Source organism: Heterodontus francisci, chromosome 17, assembly GCF_036365525.1.
Source record: "Heterodontus francisci isolate sHetFra1 chromosome 17, sHetFra1.hap1, whole genome shotgun sequence".
NCBI classification, from domain to species: domain Eukaryota; kingdom Metazoa; phylum Chordata; class Chondrichthyes; order Heterodontiformes; family Heterodontidae; genus Heterodontus; species Heterodontus francisci.
In genome coordinates this window covers 56,217,444-56,242,986 of record NC_090387.1, presented here as the reverse complement: position 1 = coordinate 56,242,986, position 25,543 = coordinate 56,217,444, and the positions used below count along the sequence as shown (strand labels likewise).

Genomic DNA, 25,543 nt, shown 5'->3' with positions numbered 1-25,543 from the left:
CCCTAACAGTAATTACACATAGGACAGAGTATAAAGGAAGAAACAATGGGAGCTTGTCAGAAAAGTACAGCGATAATTATGGGGGATTTTAATCTACATATAGACTGAAAAAATCATTTGGGCAAAGGTAGCCTAGATGAGGACTTCATAGAATGTTTTCCAGATAGTTTCTTAGAATAGCATGTCCTGGAGCCAACCAGAGAGCAGGTTATACTAGACCTAGTATTGTGCAACAAGATAGGATTAATTGATGAGCTCATGGTGAAGGCTCCCCTTGGTAGTGGTGATCGTAATATGATTGAATTTTTCATTCAGTTTGAGGGAGAGAAGAATGGCTCCAAGACTAGCATTTTAAACTTAAATAAAGGCAATTATGAGAACATGAAAGCAGAGGTAGCTAAAGTGAACTGGCAAATTAGGTTAAGGAATAAGTCAATAGAGATGCAGTGGCAGACATTTAAGGGGATATTTCAGAATACACAGAATAGATACATTCCAACGAGAAAGAAAGTTTCTAAGGGGAGGACCCACTATTCGTGATTAACTACAAAAGTTAAACATAGTATCAAACTCAAAGAAAAAGCATATAATTGTGCAAAGATGGGTGGCAGGTCAGGAGACTGGACAGAATATAAAGAACAGCAAAGAATGACGAAAGCATTGATAAGGAGGGAAAAATTAGAGTATGAGAGAAAGCTAGCTAGAAATATAAAAACAGATAGTAAGAGTTTCTATAGATATTTTAAAAAGAAAAGAGTTAATAAAGTGAACGTTGGTCCGATAGAAAGTGAGTCTGGGATATTAATAAGGGAAAGTAAGGAGATGGCAGATGAATTGAACAGGTATTTTGCAATGGTCTTCACTATAGAGTATACAAGTAACATCCCAGAAATAGCTGCAAATCAGGAAATGGCAGGGAGGGAGGAACTCAAGAAAATTACAATCACCAGGGAAGTGGTATTGAGAAAATTGTTGGAGCTGCAGGCTGACAAGTCCCCGGGTCCTGATGAACTTCATCCTAGGGTGTTAAAAGAAGTGTCTAGTGAGATAGTTGGTGCGTTGGTTTTAATTTTCCAAAATTCCCTAGATTCAGAGAAGGTTCCATTAGATTGGAAAACAGTGACTGTAACTCCTTTATTCAAAAAGGGAGGGAGACAGAAAGCAGGAAACTACAGGCCAGTTAGCGTAATATCTGTCTTAGGAAAAATGTTAGAAGCTATTATTAAAGATGGTATAGCAGGGCACTTAGAAAAATTCAAAGTACTCAGGCAGAGTCAACATGGTTTTGTGAAAGGGAAATTATGTTTAACCAATTAACTGCAGTTCTCTGAAGAAGTAACATGTGCTGTGGATAAAGAGGAACCAGTAGATGTACTGTACTTAGATTTCCAGAAGGCATTTGATAAGGTGCCACATCAAAGGTTATTGTGGAAAATAAAAGCTCATGGTGTAGGGGATAACATTTTGGCATGTATAGAAGATTGTCTAGCTAACAGGAAACAGAGAGTTGGCATAAATGGGTCATTTTCTGGTTGGCAAGATGTAACAAGTGGTGTGCCACAGGGATCAGTGCTGGAGCCTCAACTTTTTACAATTTATATAAATGACTTGGATGAAGGTACGGTTGCAAAATCTGCTGATGACACAAAGATAGGTAGGAAAGTAAGTTGTGAGGAGGACATAAGTAGGCTACAAAGGGATATAGATAGGTCAAGTGAGTGAGCAATGATCTAGCATTTGGAGTATAATGTGGGAAAATGTGAAATTATCCATTTTGGCAGGAAGAATAAAAAAGAAAAATATTGTCTAAATGTTGAGAGATTGCAGAGCTCTGAGATGCAGAGGGATCTGGGTTTCCTAGTGCATGAATTGCCAAAGGTTAGTAGGCAGGTTCAGCAAGTAACTAGGAAAGCTAATAGAATGTTATTGTTTATTGCAAGGGGAATTGAATAGAAAAGTAGGGAGGTTATGCTTCAGTTATACAGGGCACTGGTGAGACCACATCTGAAGTATTATGTATAGTATTGGTCTCCTTATTTAAGGAGGGTGTAAATGTGTTGGAAGCAGTTCAAAGATGGTTTACTAGACTAATACCTAGAATGGGAGGGTTGTCTTATGAGGAATGGTTGGATAGGCTAGGCTTGTATCTGCTGGAGTTTAGGAGAGTAAGAGACGACTTGACTGAAACATATAAGATATTCAGGAATCTTAACAGAGTGGATGTGGAAAGAATGTTTCCCCTTGTGGAAGAATCTAGAACTAGGGGTCACTGTTTAAAAAGTAATGGGTTGCCCATTTAAGACAGAGATGAGGAGAAATATTTTCTCTCAGAGGGTCGTGAGTCTTTGGAACTCTCTTCCTCAAAAGGCAGTGGAAGCAGAGTTTCTAAATATTTTTATAGCAGAGGTAGATAGATTCTTGTTAAGAAGGGGGTGAAAGGTTATCGGGGGTAGGGGGGGAACGTGGAGTCGAGGTTACAATCAGATCAACCATGATCTTATTGAACAGTAGAGCCGAGTGGCCTACTCCTGCTCCTAATTCATATGTTCGTATACAGTTGGGAGGGAGTTGCCCCAGGAGTCCTCAACATTGACTCCGGACCCCATGAAGTCTCATGGCATCAGGTCAAACATGGGCAAGGAAACCTCCTGCTGATTACCACCTACCACCCCTCCTCGGCTGATGTATCAATGCTTCTCCATGTTGAACACCAATTGGAAGAAGCACTGAGGGTAGCAAGGGCACAGAATGTACTCTGGGTGGGGGACTTCAATGCCCATCACCAAGAGTGGCTCGGTAGCAAAGCAAACCGAGTCCTAAAGGATATAGCAGCTAGACTGGGTCTGCGGCAGGTGAAGAGGGAACCAAGAGGAAAAAACATAATTGACCTCGTCCTCACCAATCTACCTGTCGCAGATGCATCTGTCCATAACAGTATTGACTACCGCACAGTCCTTGTGGAGACGACGCCCTGTCTTCACATTGAGAATACCCACCATTGTGTTGTGTGGCACGAGTACCGTGCTAAATGGGATAGATATTGAACAGATCTAGCAATGCAAAACTGGGCATCCATGAGGCACTGTGGCCATCAGCAGCAGCAGAATTGTACTCAACCACAATCTGTAACCTCATGGCCCAGCATATCCCCCACTCTACCAGTACCATCAAGCCAGGGGACCAACCCTGGTTCAATAAAGAGTGCAGGAGGGCATGCCAGGAGCAGCAACAGGCATACCTCAAAATGAGGTGTCAGCCTGGTGAAGCTACAACACAGGACTACTTGCATGCCAACAGCAGAAGCAGCATGTGATAGGGCTAAGCAATCCCATAACCATGGGATCAGATCTAAGCTTTGCAGTCCTGCCACAGCCAGTCTTGAACAGTGGTGGACAATTAAACAACTAACAGGAGGAGAAGGCTCCACAAATATTCCCATCCTCAATGATGGGGGAGCCCAGCACATCAGTGCAAAAGACAAGGCTGAAGCATTTGCATCCATCTTGAGCCAGAGGTGCCGAGTGGATGATCCATCTTGGCCTCTTCCTGAGGTCCCCAGCATCACAGAGGCCAGTCTTCAGCTAATCCAATCCACTCCACGTGATATCAAGAAATGGCTGAAGGCACTGGATACTGCAAAAGCTTTGGGCCGTGACAACATTCCGGCAATAATACTGAAGACTTGTGCTCCAGAACTAGCTGTGCCCTTAGTCAGTATGTTCCGGTACAGCTCCAACACTGGTATCAACCCAGCAATGTGGTATTGTCCTGTACAAAAAAAGCAGGAAAAATCCAACCTGGCCAATTCCCGCACTATCAGTCTACTCTCAATCATCAGCAAAGTGATTGACAGGTCATCGTCTCCACAAGGACTGTGCAGTGGTCAATACTGTCATGGACAGATGCATCTGTGACAGGTAGACTGGTGAGGACGAGGTCAAGTATGTAAGTACTATCAAGCGGCACTTGTTCAGCGTCGCGGCTGTTCCTCGATTTGAGGATGATGTCTACTCAAGTTCACTAGTTTCTGCCATGGGTCTTCAGATGACTGAACAGGCCGATTCTCGACCCTCAGATCTTTGGACATATGGGGCAGGATGTCCCACAAGGTAGTAGGATCCGGAGTGCACGATTTGCTTCCTTTTCTTTCCTTCTCTGCCGCCGCTTTGCCTCATCAAGGCTTTTGGACTCAAAGCATGATGCAGCTTGATGGACAAGTTGTCGCCATTTTGAATGATTGGTTGCAAGCTCCTCCCAGTCATCAATGTCAATGCTACTGCGTTTCAAAGAGAGCTTCAGAGTGTCTTTGAAGCATTTTCTTTGTCCTCCCCTGGAACGCTGGCATTGTGAGAGTTGAAAAAGCAGGATCTGGTGGAGGAGATGGTTTTCGGCCATCCGGACAAAGCGTCCAGTCCATCGAAGTTGCTTTTGCAGGAGTTTTGCCCAAATGCTTGTGGAGCTGGCTTCAAGAAGGACATTAGTGCTTGTTTGATGGTCCTCCCACTGAATCCAAGGATGCGGTGGAGGCATTGCTGATCGACTTTCTCTAGTGCTCTTATGTGTCGCTGAAATACAGTCCAGATCTCACTGCAGTACAGGAGTGTGGTGACAACAACTTCTCTGTACACTAGGACTTTTGTTGACTTGCAGAGGTCTTTGTTGTCAAATACTCGCTGCTGTAGTTTACAGAACGCTGAGCTGGCGCAGCTGATCCGGTGTTGATTCTCCTCGTTAATGGTGGCCTTTTGAGAGAGGAGGCTGCAAAAGTATGGCAAGTGCTCAGCATACTCCAAAGTCTCTCCTTCAACATACATGGGAGGTGGAATATTTGGCTGAGCAGATGTGGGTTGATACGAGTTTTGTTTTGGCAACATTCAAGGACAGGCCGTGTCTCTTACATGCAGAATTGAAGGGATCGAGAATGGCTTGTAATTCTGGTGCAGAGCAGGTAACAACATTGCAGTCGTCCGTAAATTGTAGATCATGTATGTCTATGGTGGTCAGTTTAGTTTTGGCATGGAGGTGACTGAGGCTAAAGAATTTTCCACCCAGGCGGTATTTAATACTCACATCAGAAGGCAGCTGATCTTTCATGAGGTGAATAGCCACTGTCAGATAGATTGTAGATAGCATTGGAGCTATCACACAGCCTTGCATGACCCTGGTTCAGATTTTGAAGGTGTCAGTTTCAGATCTCCCACTCAAGACAGTTGCAGTCATATCATCATGGAGCAATTGCAGATTTGTGATAAAGTTTCTTGGACATCCAAATCGTTGGAGCACAATCCACACAGCCTTGCGATTTACTGAGTTAAATGCTTTGGTCAGGTCATTGAATGCAATGAAGAGTTCCTGGTGTCGTTCTGAACATTTTTCCTGGATTTTTCGGGCAACAAAGACCATCTCGGAGGTTCCTCTGGAAGGTCTAAAGCCACATTATATCTCTGGGAGGATTTCCTCAGTCACAGGAAGTAGGCAATGCAGGAGAATGCGTGTCAGAATTTTACCTGCTATGGATGAGAGGGAAATACCTCGATGGTTCCCTAAGCATGAGTTTTTCCCCTTCTTAAAGACAGTTACAATTGTCGCATTCCCAAAGTCAGTTGGGGGGGGGGGGGGGGGGAGGGGGTGCGGGCAGGGGTGTTCTTTTTCCTCCCAAATTCATAGGATAAGTACATGGAGTCTTCAAGTGACCAAAAGCCCACCAGCTTTGAAGACTTCATCTGGAATACCATCGGGGCCACATGCTTTGTTGTTTTTCATCCGTTTGATTGCTTGTTGCACAGCTCTCCCATCAATCGTGGTTCATCCATGGATTCTACCACAGGGTACTGGGGGATAGCCTGAAGAGTATCAGCTGCCATTGTGGATTCAGGGTTGAGGAGTTGTTGAAGATGCTCTTTCCAGCGTTGACAGATGGCATTGTCATCCTTAAGAAGAGAGACACCATTCTGTGAGTGAACGGGATTTGTCCATTTGATCTTGGTCTACAGAAGGCACGTCATGATGGTCGGCATATTGTTGGATCTCTCGGGCTTTCTCTTCCCATCACTTGTCCTTTATCTTTCGGATTTGTCTTTGAGTGGCAGCCTTGAGCTGTTAGAATGCTGCCCACTTGACTTGAGACCTTGGGTTGTTCTGTCAGGCGATGAAGACTGCTCGTTTTTGTTCCAGGAGGTCGCATATTTCCGCATCATTTTCATCGAACACTCCTGGTGACGACGATGCTCAGACCTAATGGGCTGGACACAGAAGTCTAGTACAGCTGATTTTATTTGTTCCCACTGTTCTGAAATTGAGTTGGATGTGTGAAAATTTTCAAGATAGCAATAACCTCACTGAAGCTCAGTTTGGGTGCCGCCAGGGCCACAGCTCCTGACCTCATTACAGCCTTTGACCAAATATGGACAAAAGAGCTGAACTCAAGAGATGAGGTGAGAGTGACTGCCGTTGACATCAAGGCAGCATCTAACAGTGTATGGCAACAAGGAACGCTAGCAAAACTGGATTCAATCAGAATTGGGAGAAAACTCTCCGCTGGTTGGAGTCATACCTAGCACAAAGGAAGATGGTTGTGTTTGTTGGAGGTGAATCATCTCAGTCTCAGGACATCACTGCAGGAGTTCGTCAGGGGATTGTCCTAGGCCCAACCACCTTCAGCTGCTTCATCAATGACATTCCTTCAATTATAAGGTCAGAAGTGGTGATGTTCGCTGATGATTGCACAATGTTCAGCACCATTCGCGACTCCTCAGATACTGAAGCAGCCTGTATCCAGATGCAGCAAGACCTGGACAACATCCAGGCTTAGGCTGATTAAGTGGCAAGTAACATTTGCACCACATAAGTGCCAGGCAACGACCATTTCAAACGAAAGAGAATCTAACCATCTCCCCTTGATGTTCAATGGTATTACGATCACTGAATCCCCCACTATCAACATCCTGGGTTTACCATTGACCAGAAACTGAACTGGACAAGCCACATAAATACAGTGGCTACAACAGCAAGTCAGAGGCTTGGAATTCTGTGGCGAGTAACTCACCTCCTGACTCCCCAAAGTCTGTCCACCATCTACAAGGCACAAGCCAGGAGTGTGACGGAATACTCTCCACTTGCCTGAATGCGTGCAGCTCCAATAACACTCAAGAAGCTCGACACCATACAGGGCAAAGCAGCCCGCTTGATTGGCACCTTCAACATTCACTCCCTTCACCATCGATGCACAGTGGCAGCAGTGTGTACAAGATGCACTGCAGCAACTCACCAAGGCTCCTTTGAAAGCACCTTCCAAACCCACGACCTCTACTACCTAGAAGGACAAGGACAGCAGATGCATGGGAACACCACCATCTGCAAGTTCCCCTCCAAGCCACACACCACTTGGAACTATCTCTCTTTGGCCTCCTTGTCTCGAGAGACAATGGGTAAGCACCTGGAGGTGGTCAGTGGTTTGTGGAGCAGCGCCTGGAGTGGCTGTAAAGGCCAATTCTAGAGTGACAGACTCTTCCACAGGTGCTGCAGAAAAAATTGTTTGTCGGGGCTGTTACACAGTTGGCTCTGCCCTTGCGCTTCTGTCTTTTTTCCTGCCAACTACTAAGTCTCTTCGACTCGCCACACTTTAGCCCCGCCTTTATGGCTGCCCGCCAGCTCTGGCGATCGCTGACAACTGACTCCCACGACTTGTGATCAATGTCACAGGACTTCATGTCGCGTTTGCAGACGTCTTTAAAGCGGAGACATGAATGGCCGGTGGGTCTGATACCAGTGACGAGCTCGCTGTACAATGTGTCTTTGGGGATTCTGCCATCTTCCATGCGGCTCACATGGCCAAGCCATCTCAAGTGCCGCTGACTCAGTAGTGTGTATAAGCTGGGGATGTTGGCTGCCTCAAGGACTTCTGTGTTGGAGATACGGTCCTGCCACCTGATGCCAAGGATTCTCCGGAGGCAGCGAAGATGGGATGAATTGAGACGTCGCTCTTGACTGACATACGTTGTCTATAAAGCTGTTCTTTCACTGTCGCTGGGTCAAAATCCTGGAACTCCCTTCCTAACAGCACAGTGGGTGTACCTACACCACAAGGACTGCAGTGCTTCAAGAAGACAACTCATCACCACCTTCTCAAGGGCAATTAGGGATGGGCAATTAATGCTGGCCTAGTCAGCGATGCCTCCATCCCATAAACGAATAAAAAAAAAGAGGGCTGACCAGCTGCAATGTTAATTGTATATCAACTGTGTTTAATTATATGCAGGTGGAGGGTGTTAGTTAGGGTTTGACTTGAGCACATATAAAGAGACACTGACCAGAATTTTACCTTGCAGCAGTGGCCCCACCCACCAGCAAAAATGTCAGGGGCGAGCCCACTTCTGCTGGACCTGGAAGCCACGCAGCAATTTCGCATGGCCCAGGCCCTTAATTGGCCTCGGTCGGAACTTCCGCCCCTCTGAGGCAGGAAGTCCTGCCTCCAAGAGCTGCTGGCCAATCAGAGGGCTGGCAACTCTTCAGTCCCAGCAGCACCATGGGAGCAGTGGCCACTTCTGGGACTGCACCCAGCAAAATGAGGATGATGGATGTCGCCCTTCAGGAAGGTAAGTGGAGCTCAGGCCTTGCAGGGGACAATTGGCTGGTCCCCGGCAAGGGAGGTGGAGGTTAGAATGTAGGGCAGAGGATGTCGTTTTAGAGGGAGTGGCCTGTGCTGCTGGGGGGGGGCCCTCTGTGGGGCACAGGGTACCTGATTGGAGGGCCCCCCCAAGCCCACAAGGACACAACCAGGTTTTACTGAACGGCCTCCTCAGGTGCCAAAGTACCCGTCTGCTGCTGGTAGTACACAAGCGGCGGGGGGGGGAAAAGAGGACCTTAAGTAGCAATTAATTGACCGCTTAAGGGCCTCAATTAGCCTGGGGTGGGTGGGCCATTTGCCACCTCCCCCATGTTCATCTGTTAATTGTGTATCAATGGTTTGATTATATGCAGGTGAAGGGTGTTAATTGGGATCCTAGTTGAGCACTTATAAGAAGACACCCACTGAGACTGGGGGAGGGTTTTGAGTAAGGAGCTACATGTTTGTAATCATTTTACTCTGCACAATAAATGTGAAACTGAGTAAAGATAGACTCCAGCATTATCCTTCCATAACAATCTTTCTGGAGTTTAACGTAGCAGAGGATGGTTGCTGAATGCTGAAGGTTGGAAATTAGGAATTTGTTTTTTGACAGAAAACTATAATCTCAAGGGATGTTGTGGAAAATATGGCAGAAAGCAAGTGTAAATTACCAGGGTAGGATTAACCTCCGATGTTCTTGGAGTCTGAACCACATGACCAGTGGAAGAATTAAGTGGATATGTGGACATGGGTTACATCTCTACCAAATTGGAAACAAGATATGGCCTTCGTGTTGTCACTTCCTAACAAAAGTAAAATCAGAAGTAAAGTGTTTTCTGAATTTAATGCTCGTCAGTTGGATACTGATGAAGGGTTAGTTCTGTCAGAATTAAAATTTACAAGAAGACCTATTGAATGGGTATGATGCATGGTCAGACTTTGATAGATTTGATGTACAAAGGGACGTGGGTGTCCTTGTCAATAAGTCACTGAAAGCTAACATGCAGCTGCAGCACGCAATTAGGAAGGCTAATGTTATGTTAGCCTTTCTTACAAGAGGACTTGAGTACAGGAGTAGCGAGGTCTTGCTTCAATTGTGTAGAACCTTGGTTAGACCGCACTTGGAGTACTGTGTGCAGTTTTGGTCCCCTTACCTTAGGAAGGATATTATTGCCATGGAGGGATTGCAACGTAGATTCACCAGACTTGTTCCCGGGATGGCGGGACAGTCCTATGAAGAGAGATTGGGGAAACTGGGCCTGTATTCTCTAGAGTTTCGAAGAATGAGAGGAGATCTCATTGTAATCTATAAAATACTAAAAGATAGACAGGGTAGATGCAGCTAAGATGTTTTCCCTGGTTGGGGAGTCTAGAACCAGGAGACACAATTTCAAAATAAGGGGGAAGCCACTTAGGACAGAGATGAGAAGAAATTTCTTTACTCAGAGGGTTGTGAATCTTTGGAATTCTCTACCCCAGAGGGCTGTGGAAGCTCAGCCATTCAGTATGTTTAAAGCAGAGATTGACAGATTTCTAAATACAAATAACATAAGGCGATATGGGGATAGCATGGGAAAAAGGCATCGAAGTGGATGATCAGCCATGATCATATTGAATGGCGGGGCAAGCTCGATGGGCTGAATGATCTACTCCTGTTCCTATGTTCGGAGAACAGATGGTTATTCAATGGAGGAATATATCATGGACTTTAACAGACTGTATAGAAGATTGAGGAAAGGCTCCTGGTTCTAACTGCGGTTCGGTTCTAGGACAAAGACTCCCTGTTGGATCAAATATCTGCTGCTTTAAAGAAATTCCTGGGGAAACAGTCATTTCCTGCAGCCCTGGTAGAACAAGCAGGGCATTCTGCGATGACACAAAGAATGGAGGACTCAATGTTTACTAGATTTCGAAATAACCAGACATTGGAAGCAGGCATTAGTACCATGGAAGAGTTAAAGACAGAAGGAATGAGGATGAAAGCACCTTTAGCCGGTCTCACTATTAGAGTGGAAGACAGAATTGGAACGGCAATCATAGGCGAATGAATCCCAGGAAAGCCCAAGGAACAGTTAATAGGTACTTCAGATGTGACTCAAACTATCATTATCCAATGAACTGCCCTAAGCGGAGGGGCAGAGTCCTTGAAATAAAACACGACACAGAGCATTCTGAGACAGTAGAGGAAGATACTGATGAATCTGAATGAACTTTACTAGTCAAAAGGAGTTTTAGTCCTGTAATGAATGTGTTAGTTGCAGATTCGTTCAACTGTGCTGTATTAGATAATGCTTGCACATCAACAGTTTGTGGAACTGATTGGTTACAGTGTTATCTGGATTCACTCAGTAGTGAGGATCATTACAAGGTTAAGGAGTATACAAATACTACCAGCTTTAGATTTGGTGATGACATCACATGAAGTCACTGAAGAGAGTAGTAATTCCATGTAAAACAGCTGGAGTAAGCCACTTTATCAGTACTGATTTAGTCTCCAGTGAGATACCTTTATTGTTGAGTAAGCCTTCAATGAAAATGGCACAAATGAAACTTGATATGGAGCTTGATAAGGGGCAATTGTTTTTGGGTAATCAGTGAATTTGCAGTTTACCCAGTCAGGGCATTATTGTATACCCTTATCAAACCTGATGTTTCTAGTCAGAGTGTTAGAGTATTAATGACATCAGGTATTAAGAATCAGAACGAGAACAGGCAAATTGCCTTAAAGTTACACAATTTGCTCAACCTTCTTGTCAGAGATAAAAAAAAGCCCTGCAAAAGGATGCAGGTGTGATTTATGAAGAGTATACGAGGATAATAGAAGAGATTAGTGAAAAGAGTGAAATCGGTAAAAAGTATCGGAGGACACCACCACGTCCTGTAGTCTGCCTTCCATTGGCAAGTGGCTTTAACAAGGCAGTTGTCATGGATTTTAAGGTATGGGGCAAAGACAAGAATATTTTCATTCTACATTTTATGGACCTAGCAACTAGATTTAGTCTTTCTACAATAGTAAATAGCAAGGACAAAAGGGTGATTATAGACAAAATGATGGAGAAATAGATAGGGACTGGACTTGGGGCACTAGCTAAGTTTCTGACTGATAATGGAGGGGAATTTGCAAATGATGAGTTCAGAGACATGTGTGAAAACATGAACATTATGGCTATGAATACTGTAGCTGAAAGTCCTTTCAGCAATGGGCTTTGAGAGAGGAATCACGCAGTGGTTGATGAAATGTTGCATAGAACCTTAGCTAACCAGCCAAACTGTAAGTTGACAACTGCCCTGGCATGGATGGTTCATGCAAAGAATTCGCTTCAGATGGTTGGAGGATATAGTCCCTATCAATTTAGGCGGAATCCCAAATTGCCTTCTGTACTGTGCGACAGTCCTCCTGCTGTAGAAGGTACTACAATGAGTTCCATTTTTTCTACACATTTGAATGCTTTACATGCAGGGAGATGGGCTTTCATCAAGGCTGAGGTTTCTGAGAAAATTCGCAGAGCTCTGAGGCATCGCAGAAGGCCATCTGAGGTGGAATTTAGTTCAAGAGATTTGGTGTATTATAAATGAGAGGGTCATAGAGAATGGAGGGCCCTGGTAAGGTAATCCGTCATGATAGTGAGACAGTAGTCAGCAAGCATGGAAATCAAACTGTTAAGGTTCATTCCTCGTGAATGATCGGGGTTGATTACAAAATCTCAGAATCTGAGTAGTTGATAGAGGAAAACGATGCACCTTGTACCGCAAATACTCATGTGTTTTGTGATGAAGGTCCTGAGTAACAGAATGAGATAGATCAAGGGTTGGATAGTAATGTAACAGATCATGATGCTCAGGAAAGAGTTATCGCATCCAAAGGCCAATTGCCCTGAGTAGATACTCGGGTGACATATATTCTAGAGGGATTTAATAGATGGAGGGGCGCAACAATTCTGGGATGTGCAGAAAAATCTACAGGCAAGTTCAAATATTGTTTAAATGTTCAAGATGAAGGCCAGTAACCAAGGTCCATGGACTGGTACAATGGGGTAAAAGAGTGGAGGGTAAGAAAGCACAGTGCAAGTTCTAATAGTGGGTCTGGAAGTGACTCTTGTGTTAGGAAGCCATCACATACTGGAGAAAGAGCCTCCGATAGCGTACGAGGGAGATCTTCTAGCAGTAGTCCCGAAAGACATCAAAGTGCTAATAGAGGCCATTGTTTGAACAGATTCCACAATGAAATGAAGGCTAGAGAGCAGTCTCGGAATAGAACTAGAAGCAGAAGTCCTCATGACTGTGAAGTTTTAATGGCTGCCAATAAACCTGAGGATAAACTAATCAGAGAAGCAAAACATAAGGAATTAGAGAGTTGGAGAGAGTTTGGAGTTTATTCCGATGTACCAGACAGGGGACAGCTAGCCTTGTCACACAGATGGATTTGTACTGAAAAAGTCCTTCCCAATGGAACTTATGAGGCTAAAGCGAGGCTAGTTGCGGGGGGTTTTGAAGAGTTACTGGGTGATACTGATGTTAGACTGGACTCTCCCACAGCTGGAAAAGTAATCTTGAAAATCTGTTTAGCTCTTTAAGCCACATATTCACAGGAGTGTAGATCCATTGACATAAAAGCCACATTTCGGCAAGGAGATACGTTTCAGAGAGAAGTGTATCTGAAACCTAATCAGGCAACAGATGCAGAAGGAAAATTATGGAACTGAACAAATGCATCTATGGCCTTAATGATGCTTCCAGGGTGTGATATTTCTCAGTGAGATCTGTTTCGTTGAATATTGGTTGTGTTCAAGTAAAACAGATCCTGCAATGTTTTATTGGTATCATAGAGGGAAACTTTCAGGCATCTGCATGTTGATGATTTCTTATGGGGTGGTACTGTTGATTTTGAGAAATATGTTATTAATAAGATTAGGGCAGTATTTAAGATTGGGAGTCAGGCTTGTGGGGCTTTTAAATATATTGGTTTAGATATAAAGCAGACTAAGTCTGGAATAAGTTTGAATCAATAATCCTATTTGGAGAGTGTAATTCCCATCCCGGTTAATCGTGTTAGGTTATCACAGAAAGATGATGGTCTATATAAAGCAGAGACTGAGCAATTGCAAAGCTTGATTGGTCAATTAAATTGGTTGTGCACTCAAACTAGGCCTGATGCTAGTTTTGAGGTGCTGGAGTTAAGCATGATGATGAAACATTTAACAGTTGAGAATGTTTCATTTGCTCTTAAAACATTGAAAAAACTGAATCTGGAGAAATGTGTACTGAAGTTCCCATCTTTAGGTGACCCAAAGAAAATGGATCTAATAATTTTTAGTGATGCTTCACATGCTAATCTTGCTGATGGGTATTCAAGTACAGCTGGTTTCATAATATTTCTGATGGGTGAAAATGGGAAATGTTGTCCTTCAGCTTGGGAGGCTAAGAAAATAAAACAGGTTGTGAAAAGCACTTTAGCTGCAGAAACACTGGGTCTTGTAGAGGCAGTGGATATGGGGTTCTATTTGTCAAGTATTTTAGGTGAAATTCTGAACAAGAGACATACTGAAGATAGGATACCCATTAAACATTATGTGGATAATATTTCTTTGTGGAACAAGGTACACTCTACAAAAAGTGTTTGTGAGAAAAGACCTTGCTGGATTGAAACAAATGCTGGAGAGAAAGGAAATCTCCAAACTTAAATAAGTAGATGCAAGTCATTAACTATCCGATTGTTTCACAAAAAGAAATGCTGGTACAAAGAAATTGTTAGGGGTTCTAGAGGAGGGGTGTCTCACAATGTAATACTTTGTACCCAATATGGAATTTATTTTGATTTATTTTGAAATGTTTGAGCAGATCAATCCAAGTTGTATTAGAAAAGTTAATCGTGTATCAGCGGTTTGATGTTATGCAGATGTAGGGTGTTAATTGGGGTCTTAGTTGAGCACTTAGACTGGGGGAGGGTTTTGAGTGAGAGCTACATGTTTGTAATCCTTTTACTCTGCACAATAAATGTGAAACTGAGTAAAGATAGGCTCCAGCAGTATCCTTCCATAACAAGCTTTCTGGTGTTTAACACTCCACTGCTGGTAAAATAGTGGCGGGGGAGTGGAGGCTACAAGAATGGCACCCCCAGCCCGCTTCTGGCGGAGGGTAAAATTCTGGCCACTGAAACTGTGGATGGTTGAGTTGGGAGATATACCTGTGTAATTTTTCACCCCATAAATAAATTTAAGACGGAGTAATGATTAGCTCCAATATCATCCTTCATCAACTGACTTTCTGGAACATAACATACAAGTCTTTTTATGAACATGAGAACAGGAGTAGGTAGACCCTAGAATGACTAGGGCCATCCCTAGAGGAGACCTAGAATGGACTTAGAGAAAAGGGTAGGAAGACAAAGGTAGTATGGCATGGAAAGGTGAGAAAGTAGTTGATTGTCAGTACAATGCAGCACCAGCTTGCCATGTTTTCTGTATGTGTCATTGTTTGGAGAAAAGGAAAGAGTGATAGCATCCTCCTGAGCGTGGCCTCCAGCCTTGCTATCATCAATGCCCACCCCGCCACCCGTTCCACCCACCTGCTGTCTGGTATTATTCTTGGTGTTGTCTTGCAAAAGAGTAGGAGTGAGTTAGCGTGTAGTACTCGTAACGAGTTGTCAGATGTGTGGGGCAACTTGCTAAAAGGGAGAAGCAGTAAGTTGTGAGCATGATGGTCAAGTGCAGGAAAGTGGCTCCAATGTGATGTGAAGACAGATAGTGGAAGAGTGAAATGTTTTCCAGTTATTACCAGATAAAATTAGCAGCAGGTGAGTGTGTGATTAGATGGAGAGGAGTAGATGGTTCAGTGCTGTTATGTTTGAAGGTGAAGCATGTGGAGCGGGGAAGAGAAGTAAGTGGAGTGCTGAGGGGTTGAGGAGGTGCTGTGGCAAAATTTAATGCAGAGACATAGAGACAAGAAGAGATTATACTCAGCCTTGCTGTCTGGGTCAGATCATAAACTTAAAGCACTGCATCCATGTCCTGGATGTGATGCTCCGAGCATTGCTATTTTCAGCTAATTCTCTGGAGGCCTGCTGCAAAGTCTACCTGAGTACGTGCCTGCCATTAGTGCGGAAAAGGACCTATCTGCATGTCCTCACCCACTCAAGAAGGCTGTCCACCATGGAGCCACTAAATCATGGTGCTCTTGCCTCAGATGTTTTGTAGCTCAAATTCAACAAGAACTTTCAGTTCATAAAAAGCTCACCTCGATTTAAGAGATGCAAACATGCTTTAAGTAAGTGTCAGGCCTATTGGAAATCATGTTCTCCAATTGAGTTGTCTACCCACCACTGCTGGAAATGCATGGGCAGCCTGTCAATTAAAATTTTTATACAACCTGACTATCAAAATGGCGCGGGCTTCAGACTTATGCCATTGTTCGGGCACTTCAATCACCCAGCCCACTGCCCAACTCAAAAACCACCCAAGGTCAAAATCTAACCCTTTATTTCTAGCCAACACATGGTATAATTAGGTAACACAAATCAAATTGCCATACATAAAAAGAAAATCCTATTTTATCCGTACTATAAATACATTAGGGATACGTGTATCTATTTTCCACCTTCACTTTGCATAGTTTAAAAGAAGTAGGATATGTCAACAGAGATTTAACAAAAACTGTGGTTGATCTAGTTTCACAGTGCAATGTGGTTGGTGAAATGTTTATAATATCTGTGAAATCTTTTGATTTGATCTTAAACAAAGAAAAGTATCAAAATAATCTTTTATTTAATTTTCAGTTTTTGTGAGTATTAGGTTATGAGAGTTCAGAGGGGGAAAAAAGACTTTAGAATTTCAGATGGCAGATGGAAATTTTAATATTCATATAGTAAAGCATGACAATTGTGCTTCCAGGACAAAAAAATTAATTTCAGTGATAGAGCAAAAATAAAGCAAGAATGTTTTAACATTCAATCTTACCTCCGCCACTCTGTGGGTAGAGCTGAAGCGAGGCTGCATTCCAGACAGCACACAATGTTGATGGGTCATATTAAGATCATCTAAGAGCAGATTATTAGACACAATCATATTTAATCCACATAAAAATATTAAACATGAAATTTAATCTTTGAAGATAGAAAATTAGTTACTGTGCAGTGCACATGACAAACCAATCATGCAAGAGAAAGTCATACTTCAAGATTCATAAAAATAAATACAAAATATACATCAAAATCTGTAGGATCAGCGATGAAGAAAATCAATAGAAAACATTGTGAATACTGAAAGCAACTGAATTACCTGGGAGGGATATGGTTAAAAATAAATATTTATAAAATGAAACAGTGCTTATATATGATGCTTATATATACATGATGGTATTCCATCAATCATCATCAAATTGCTGAGTTCATTTTTTATCCTGTGTTACAATGAGAGATTTGTAACAGGGCAATTTTCTGTTCAGAAGCATTCAATGCAGTGACAAAGCATAACAATATACGTGTACAGTACTTATTTCTCCTTTTTTCTTTTCTCTTTCCACTTTCAGCTGTAACCAATTCTTATGAATCCCTTCACTGACTCATTTACGGCATTGCATTTCAGTTTTGAAATATTCTAGTTTTGCTGGTTATTTTTATAATATTAGCAGTCAATTTAATTACATCAATTTCATAACTTTACATAGAGCTGACTGAGAAGATGACATATTTATGTGATGAGGAGTCATTCTTCAACAGCACTTTGTCTCCTCTATCAATTCCCAATCTGTGAACAAGATGTAAAAATTGGCTCTTACTGCATTTAGCCTGGGTATACAAGATCAATGAATCCATAAACAGGGGTGAGTCAGGGGTTGCAAATAATCTAAATGTGTTCCAGGGATGGCTAAAGCCAGATCTACAAATAAAGAATTCAGTACTAAAACAGGGCACCTTTCGTCAAGCTGATCACTGCACACTAACATTGTGTGAATGTCTCTTTAATCTGATTTTAGAGCGGTCAGTTTCCAGCGATAGAAACAGACAACTGTCTCCCATGCTCAAATAGAACATTGTCTGGTGTTTTAAAATTCTCCCTTCAAAGCAAAAGATACCATTTCCATTTTTTTCTCCAATTGGTCCATTCTTTCAGTGGCCACTCAAGAATTAAAAATACATCTATGGGGATACCCTGTTGCATTTGCTTGAAATGAGGCCAAAATACAAGTTGCTGTATTTAAATTTTGATATATAATTCATATTGCACAGTGAGGTTTTATGAAGTATAAACTGCTAAGGAATAATACTAATCTTTTTTGGACTTGACCAAGTGTAACAAAATTAAAGGTTATCATTTTCTCAGCTAATTAAAAAATACTACAGATTTAAAAATATTTTGGTTCTGTATATTTTAGATTATAAGAGAATTAGAGATTTTCACAAGTAAGTTAATGACCTCTGAGGGTTTAGTAATTTATCATTCTGTGTACATTATAAGTTAGATTCCATTGTTGGTAGAGTTCAGTCTTTGCTTCTTCAAATTACATTCCCCAATTACCTGTTTTTTTAAATAAAGGTTAAACACTTCTAAGCAAATGTCTATGTGTGTAGATATATTATTTCTTTGAACTGAAACATTAACCGTGATTGATTAAAGAGCTGACGTTTGTTTGAAAATACATTTCACTATTTCTCACTGTGAAGAGTTCTCGTGGATTTGAATAGAGTTTTCACTATTTCCTGAAACTGACCCCAGGACAATATAGTCTTCAAGGAGTGATGTCAGCAAACAACAGAAGAGAGAATCATTGCCCACTGACGTCACTAAGCACATGCCTGTGAAAAATTGGTGAAAGGTTTTAAAAAATAGTTTAGTATAGCACATAGATAGCTACATGTTGACAATGAGCTGCCCCATTATGAAAATCACTTCTCATCAATTTTTGGCAAATACTCAATGATTGATTAGTGCTGAAAACATTTCAGAAACTACATGTTTTGTTGTTTCTGTTTCTGTCAGTCCATGTTTTCCATTGTGGCTTAACAACAAATTTGGGTTCAAAAACAGAACTAAACCAAAAATAGACTCATATTTAGGGCTGTAAGGTGATCATTTGTTCTCATGTTACAGAAGTGAACTTAAAAATGTACAATGATGCTCTCAGCCAGTGGTACTTGCTTTAGCAGTATGGTATATCTCTTGAATATTAGGTGCTAATAGATGGTCTGGTATCCCGAGTAATTAGTGATCCTTCCTTTGTAATGTGCCTCTCAAGTGTATGTTCCACCTATATCATCAAGTCAATGATGTCAGATTAGATTCAGGCTTTAATAACCAGGACGTATGCGCTTTTACAACTTGGCACCAATTGTAAAGCAGAAGGTGAGAGATTAAAAGTTTGCTTGTTGGTTTGTTTCCAACTATAAGGCATTACAAACATTGATAATTTATTCAAAACAAAAAACCTCTGTAGCCTCATTTACTCCACATCCTAAAGAAATGACAATACAAAGAAATTTCATCTGCCTTATCATGGTCGCCTTCAGTATTCATAAGATTCTTTCAGACTTATATATTCCCTCTTTCTCCTTCCCTTTTGGTGCCAAGACTTTCATGACCTCACAGAAAACTCAATGAGGATGAAATTGGTCAATGACAGTATTGCAAAACAGGCTAACAAAGAATTGGCAGCACACTGTGGATGGCTATATGGTTTGCCATCCATTTGGCCTCCACCCACAAGACTCCTGATCAGAATTAAAGACGGCTCTTTTATCTTCCTGTTCTCAAAGAATAAGCAATTGACACACTGACATAACCATACACTTGAAAAGCATGACTGCAGCTTAAATAGAGCTCAAATGCTTCTTTCTTTGACAAACTCTGAAAAGGTAGATTACTCATTTGCCCTACACTCAGACTAGGTTAGGACTCAGTTACAAAGACTTAAAATTCACCAATACTTCTCACGGATCCCAGATTTAGAAGCAGGGCAATTTTCCACTACAGTTGTTCAAATTTATGGAAGCTTTAGTTCAAAAAGAATCTTTATTAGTCTACGTAGAATAATATTAAGATCTCAAGCTGAGTGGCATCAGATCTGTTAGGGGATTTATTTTGCCAAATTCTCTTCAGGAATACAGGAAAACAAGGATATAATCTGTCCAACAGTAGGTAGAAGGTGCACAAGGCAGCATACAGACCCCAATGAGGTAACTTAAGACCTAAATCACATTGCCTGAATAAAGGATCAAGTTCTTGATCCAGGCATTAGATAAACATTTCAATTTATAATTGTACAGCTTACAAATAATAGGCTTGTGGAAGCCAGAAATGTTTTGGATGACCTGTAAACTCAGTGGTTGAAATACTAACCTAAGTTGTCGAACAGTCAAGGTATTGTCTTATTTTGGCCAACACTGAAATCTAAAGTCTGACTGGCATGGGTAAAAAGCATGTCTTCAAGAAAGCTGGAAAATTAGAATAGTAATTCAAGCCAGCATGGTTCTCTTAGGATCATCTTACCACTGGCTCTCCTCGTCTGGATTAAGACTCTGTAGATCAGAATAGAATAGGTTAGGCTTGGAGAGAATTTTCTTTACCAAGGAAGAGAATGGCCACAGTATGCAAACAGACCAGTTTCTGTGGTCCTTAATCAAATAAGGACAACTGTTTGTGCTCCCGAGGCAAATAGGTCAATTGTGGATATCCCCCGATGACATCAGTTTGGGTTCCGCTAGGGCCACTCAGCTCCTGATCTCATTGGTTTAAACATGGACAAAAGAGCTGAACTCAAGAGGTGAGGTGTGAGTGACTGCCCTTGACATCATGGCAGCATCTGACCGCGTATGGCATCAAGAAGCCCTAGAAAAACTGGAGTTAATGGGAATCAGGAGGAAAACTCTCCGCTGGGTTGGAGTGGTACCTAGTGCAAAAGACGATGGTTGTGGTTGTTGGAGGTCAATCATCTCAGCTCCAGGACATCACTGCAGGAGCTCCTCAGGGTAGTGTCCTCGGCCCAACCATCTTCAGCTGCTTCATCAATGACTTTCCCTCCATCATAAGGTCAGAAGTGGGGATGTTCGCTGATGATTGAATAATGTTCAGCACCATTCACGCCTGCTCAGATAATGAAGCAGTCCGTGTAGAAATGCAGCAAGACCTGGACAATATCGAGGCTTGGGCTGATAAGTGGCAAGTAACATTCGCGCCACACAAGTGCCAGGCAATGACCATCTCCAACAAGAGAGAATCTAACCATCTTCCCTTGACATTCAATGGCATTACGATTGCTAAATCCCCCACTACGAACATCCTGGGTGTTACCATTGACCAGAAACTGAACTGAAGTAACCATATAAATACCGTGGCTACAAGGGCAGGTCAGAAGCTAGGAATTCTGAGGCGAGTAACTCACCTCCTGACTCCCCAAAGCCAGTCCACCATCTACAAGGGACAAGTCAGGAGTGTGTTGGAATACTCTCCACTTGCCTGGATGGGATGCAGCTCCAACAACACTCAAGAAGCTCGACACGATCCAGGACAAAGCAGCCCGCTTGATTGGCACACCATCTACAAACATTCACTCCCTCCACCACCGACGCACAGTGGCAGCAGTGTCTACCATCTACAAGATGCACTGCAGCAATGCACCAAGGCTCCTTAGACAGCACCTTCCAAACCCGTGACCTCTACCAACTAGAAGGGCAAGGGCAGCAGATGCTTGGGAACACCACCACCTGCAAGTTCCCTTCCAAGCCACACACCATTCTGACATGGAACTATATCGCTGTTCCTTCATTGTCGCTGGGTCAAAATCCTAGAACTCCCTTCCTAACAGCACTGTAAGTGTATCTCCCCTACATGGACTGCAGCAATTTAAGAAGACAGCTCACCACCACCTTCTCAAGGACAGTTAGGGATGGGCAATAAATGCAGGCCTAGCCGGCGATGCCCATCCATGAACAAATAAATAAAAACGATATTTTCAGGTTCACTGATAAAGGAAGGACAATCAGCAAGAGCTTTTGTTTTTTGCATCACAGTTCCTCTGTAATCCACCTTTGAACTGAATCTCATTTTTCTTACTTGTTGAGATAACAAACAACTACAATATTATCTGTTAAAAAGATCTTCAGCTGTAGAATTATGGCATCAGTTTTGTAATAGCTGCTGATTTTTCAGTTTCATGGACATTGGCATAGTGGAGTGGCTAAGTCCTCTGGGTTCATCTGTCACATGGTTGAGGCACTCCACTCCAAAAGGTCCACCAACCAATTAATGGTAGGTACATTATTACAATGCCCTTCTCCATCAGTGCTGAGGATCAGAGATCAGAAAAGAACATTGTGATTACACACTCACCTTTATAATATGACCTACCATCAAGAAGTTTCCCTTGGTTGGTGCAAAGTTTAAGCATTGCACAAGCAGGACTGTATGAACAGTCTGGTAGCAATGGCAAAGAGAACCTTCATGCAATTCCCACAGCTATGAGTTAATGCTGCTGGCCTAAGTGTAAATAATGTTACAGCTTGAATTCTGTTCATTAGGATGACAACTGCTCCTTTATTTACAATCTGGCTCTTAGGAAAGTTGAAGTGAGAAGTTCCAAGTGAGCATGTAAAGAAACTCTCTGTAGCACAACTTTATGAATGCTTATAACTCAGAACCTGCGACTGACAGTCGGCCAACCTCCAAAGCACTCGTCCTTCAAAAATATCTCCTTGTCCAAACCCTTATAGAAGCAATAGCATCCTGTAAAGTCCACCAAATAAATGGGAAAATTTTGTCGCTTGGTCTCAAGGTACCTCTCCAATTAATATGGAAGTATAGCAAAGCTCCCATCTCTTTCACAATAAGATGATCTTAACAAAAGAACTAAAGGAACAATATGCTTGAACTTGGGACCTGATCTATCGACATGTTAGGCAGTACCTCACAAAACAATTTTTTGCATCTAAACATTGGTCCCAAGTTCATCATACTGGGATGCAAGATTTACAATTGTGTCTCAAAAGTATTGCCCAAATGCAGAAACATTGAAGGGACAATGTTAAACCTGGAACTATTGTGCCAGTTAGTTGTAATTGCAAGAATGCTTCTTCAGGTCACTAAATTTAAAATAATTTTAAAGAACTTTCTTTCTCTATGCAAGTTGTACAGGAGACTAGAGGGTAGCTAGTGTCACACCTCTATTCAACAAGGGAGAAGAGAATAAACCAGGTAACTGTCTCCTCGGACTGCTGTTCTTGCTGCATCCTGAGATCCACACTCAGTGCCATGTGTTGCCACGTGTACACACTTGGCCTCTCTCTCCAGCAGCACCGACTCACCCTATCTCAAAGCTGTCCTGCTCTGCTGATTCACTTCATCCTTTGTCTTATCCGACGCATTAACGAAAAACTTTTTATCTTCCTTTCTGGTGTGAAGGAAAGCAAGCTCCGGCAACTCACGGGTACCAACGCCCCTCCAGATCTTTCTTCCCTTCACTTCCCTCTGACCACATCTCTTCTTCTAATCTCACTCCTTGTGTGTATTCACAATAACCTCTGACCTTCCCCTCTCTGATGTTGAATGATCTGTACTTAGCAAATGTCTCAGTTTTATGCCTTTACAACCCAATCTCAATTAATTCTGCGCTCGGCATGGCGTTAGGCTCTTCTTCCATTGCCTTTGCCTCCGGGCTCACTTCTTTGGCCAGCAGCCCTCACCCCCAACCAACGGACCCATGCATCCACCTCCAATATTCTCCCTCCACCTGGACCCCTCCCTCTGGCCTCTAACCCACTCTTGATCTTTTCATTGAGAACTGTCGGCATGACATCGACCATCTTAATTTCACTGCTCCCTCACTGACTCTAACCTGTCTCCCTGCTGCACGCTGTTCCCTCATGTCTAGCCCCGACATTTGATCAAACCTGCTGACAAGGGTGGTGCTGTTGTTGTCTGGCGCACAGACCTCTACCTTGCAGAGGCAGAGCGCTAACTCTCAGACACTTCTTCCTACCTCGCCCTGGACCATGTCCACACCATTAAACATCAAGTCACTGTCTCCATGGCTGTCACTGACCTCATCACCTCTGGAGATCTTCCCCCTACATCTTCCCACCTCATCGTCCCGCAATCCCAGACTGCTCGCTTCCACCTCCTTCCCAAAGTCCACAAACAGGACTGTCCTGGCAGACCCATTGTTTCAGCTTGTTCCTGTTCCACTGAACTTATTTCTTCCTATCTTGACTATATACTTTCTCCCCTTGTCCACCTATATTCGTGACTCTTCTGACGTCCTACGTTATTTCAACAATTTCCAGTTTCCTGGTCCTAATCATCTCCTCTTCACTATGGGCATTTAATATCTTCACACCTCCATCCCCCAGCAGGACAGTCTGCGGTCTCTCCGTTTCTTTCTTGAACAAAGACCCAACCAGTCCCTATCCACCACCCTCCTCCACCTGACTGAACTTGTTCTCACATTGAACAACTTCTCCTTCAACTCCACTTATTTCCTCCAAATAAAAGGTTTTGCTGTGGGTACCCACGTGTCCTAGTTATGCCTGTCTTTTTGTGAGATATGTCAAACATTCCTTGTTCCAGTTCTACTCAGGCCCCCTCCCCCAACTCTTTTTCCAGTACATCGATGACAGTATCAGTGCCTTTTTCTACTCCCGCCCCAAACTGGAAAACTTTATCAACTTTGCTTCCAATTTCCACCCTTCTATCACCTTCACATGGTCCATTTCCGACACTTCCCATCTCTTCCCTTCCTTGACTTTTCTGTCTCCATTTCTGGGGATAGGCCATCTGCTAATATTCATTATAAGCTCAGTGGCTCCAACAGCTACCTTGATTACACTTCCTCACGCCCCGCCTCCTGTAAGGACTCCATTCCATTCTCCCTGTTTCTCCGTCGCATCTGTTCTGATGATGCAGCCTTCCACAACAGCACTTCTGACATGTCTTCCTTTTTCCTCAGCCGAGGATTCGCCCCGACTGTGGTTGACAGGGCCGTCGACTGTGTCCGACCCATTTCCCGCACTTCTGCCCTCACCCCTTCCCTCCTTCCCAGAACCGTGACAGGGTTCCTGTTGTCCTCACTTTCCACCCCATGAGCCTCGATATCCAAAGGATCATCCTCCGCCATTTCCGACACTTCCAATGTGATGCCACCACCAATCACATCTTCTCCTCCCCTCCCCTGTCAGCATTCTGAAGTGATCGTTCCCTCTGCAGCACCCTGGTGCACTCCTCCACCGTGATACCTCATCCTCTTCCCACAGCACCTTCCCATGCAATTGCAGGAGGTGTAACACCTGCCCTTTTACCTCCTCTCTCCTCACCATTGAAGGCCCCAAACACTCCTACCAGATGAAGCCGCAATTTACTTGCACTTCTTTCAATTTAGTATTCTGTATTACTCGCTCACAATGTGGTATCCTCTACATTGGGAAGACCAAATGCAGATTGGGTGACCGCTTTGCGGAACACCTCTGCTCAGTCTGCAAGCATGACCTCGAGCTTCCGGTTGCTTGCCATTTTAATTCACCACCCTGCTCTCACACCCACATTTTTATCCTCGGCCTGCTGCAGCGTTCCAGTGAACCTCAACGCAAGCTCAAGGAACAGCACCTCATCTTCCGATTTAGGCACTCTACAGCTCTCTGAACTCAACATTGAGTTCAACAACTTCAGACCATGACTGCCATTTTAATTGTTTTTTTACCATGTGTCAGACTTAAACTTGTTTTTCATGTTTTTGCTTTTGGACACAGCTGTTCAGTATTCTGCCATTAACACTCTCGCTGGAGAAATGCTTTGTCTTTTACTACGGCTATTACTACTTCCTTTGCCTTTGTTTCATGACATCTTTGTCATTTAATCTCTCTTGCCCTCCGCCTTATCACAGACCTTCCCTTTTGTTCTTCTTCCCCCCTCTCCCCTTCATTTGCTCAAAGCCTTTACATTTCTAACCTTTGCCAAT

General features: G+C 43.0%; 1 protein-coding gene across 12 annotated transcripts in view; it reads right to left on the bottom strand.

Moving 5' to 3' along the window:
- fto (FTO alpha-ketoglutarate dependent dioxygenase) overlaps positions 1–25,543 on the bottom strand; it is a 465,612-nt gene that overhangs the window by 312,219 nt on the left and 127,850 nt on the right. For all 12 annotated transcript variants that reach the window (XR_010976712.1, XM_068049470.1, XM_068049465.1 and 9 more), the window contains exon 5: positions 16,561–16,640. Coding sequence is in view for 11 of the 12 variants with exons in the window: in XM_068049470.1 (XP_067905571.1) it covers positions 16,561–16,640 (80 nt within the window). In the remaining variant the exon portion in view is untranslated. The remainder of the gene's footprint in view (positions 1–16,560; positions 16,641–25,543) is intronic.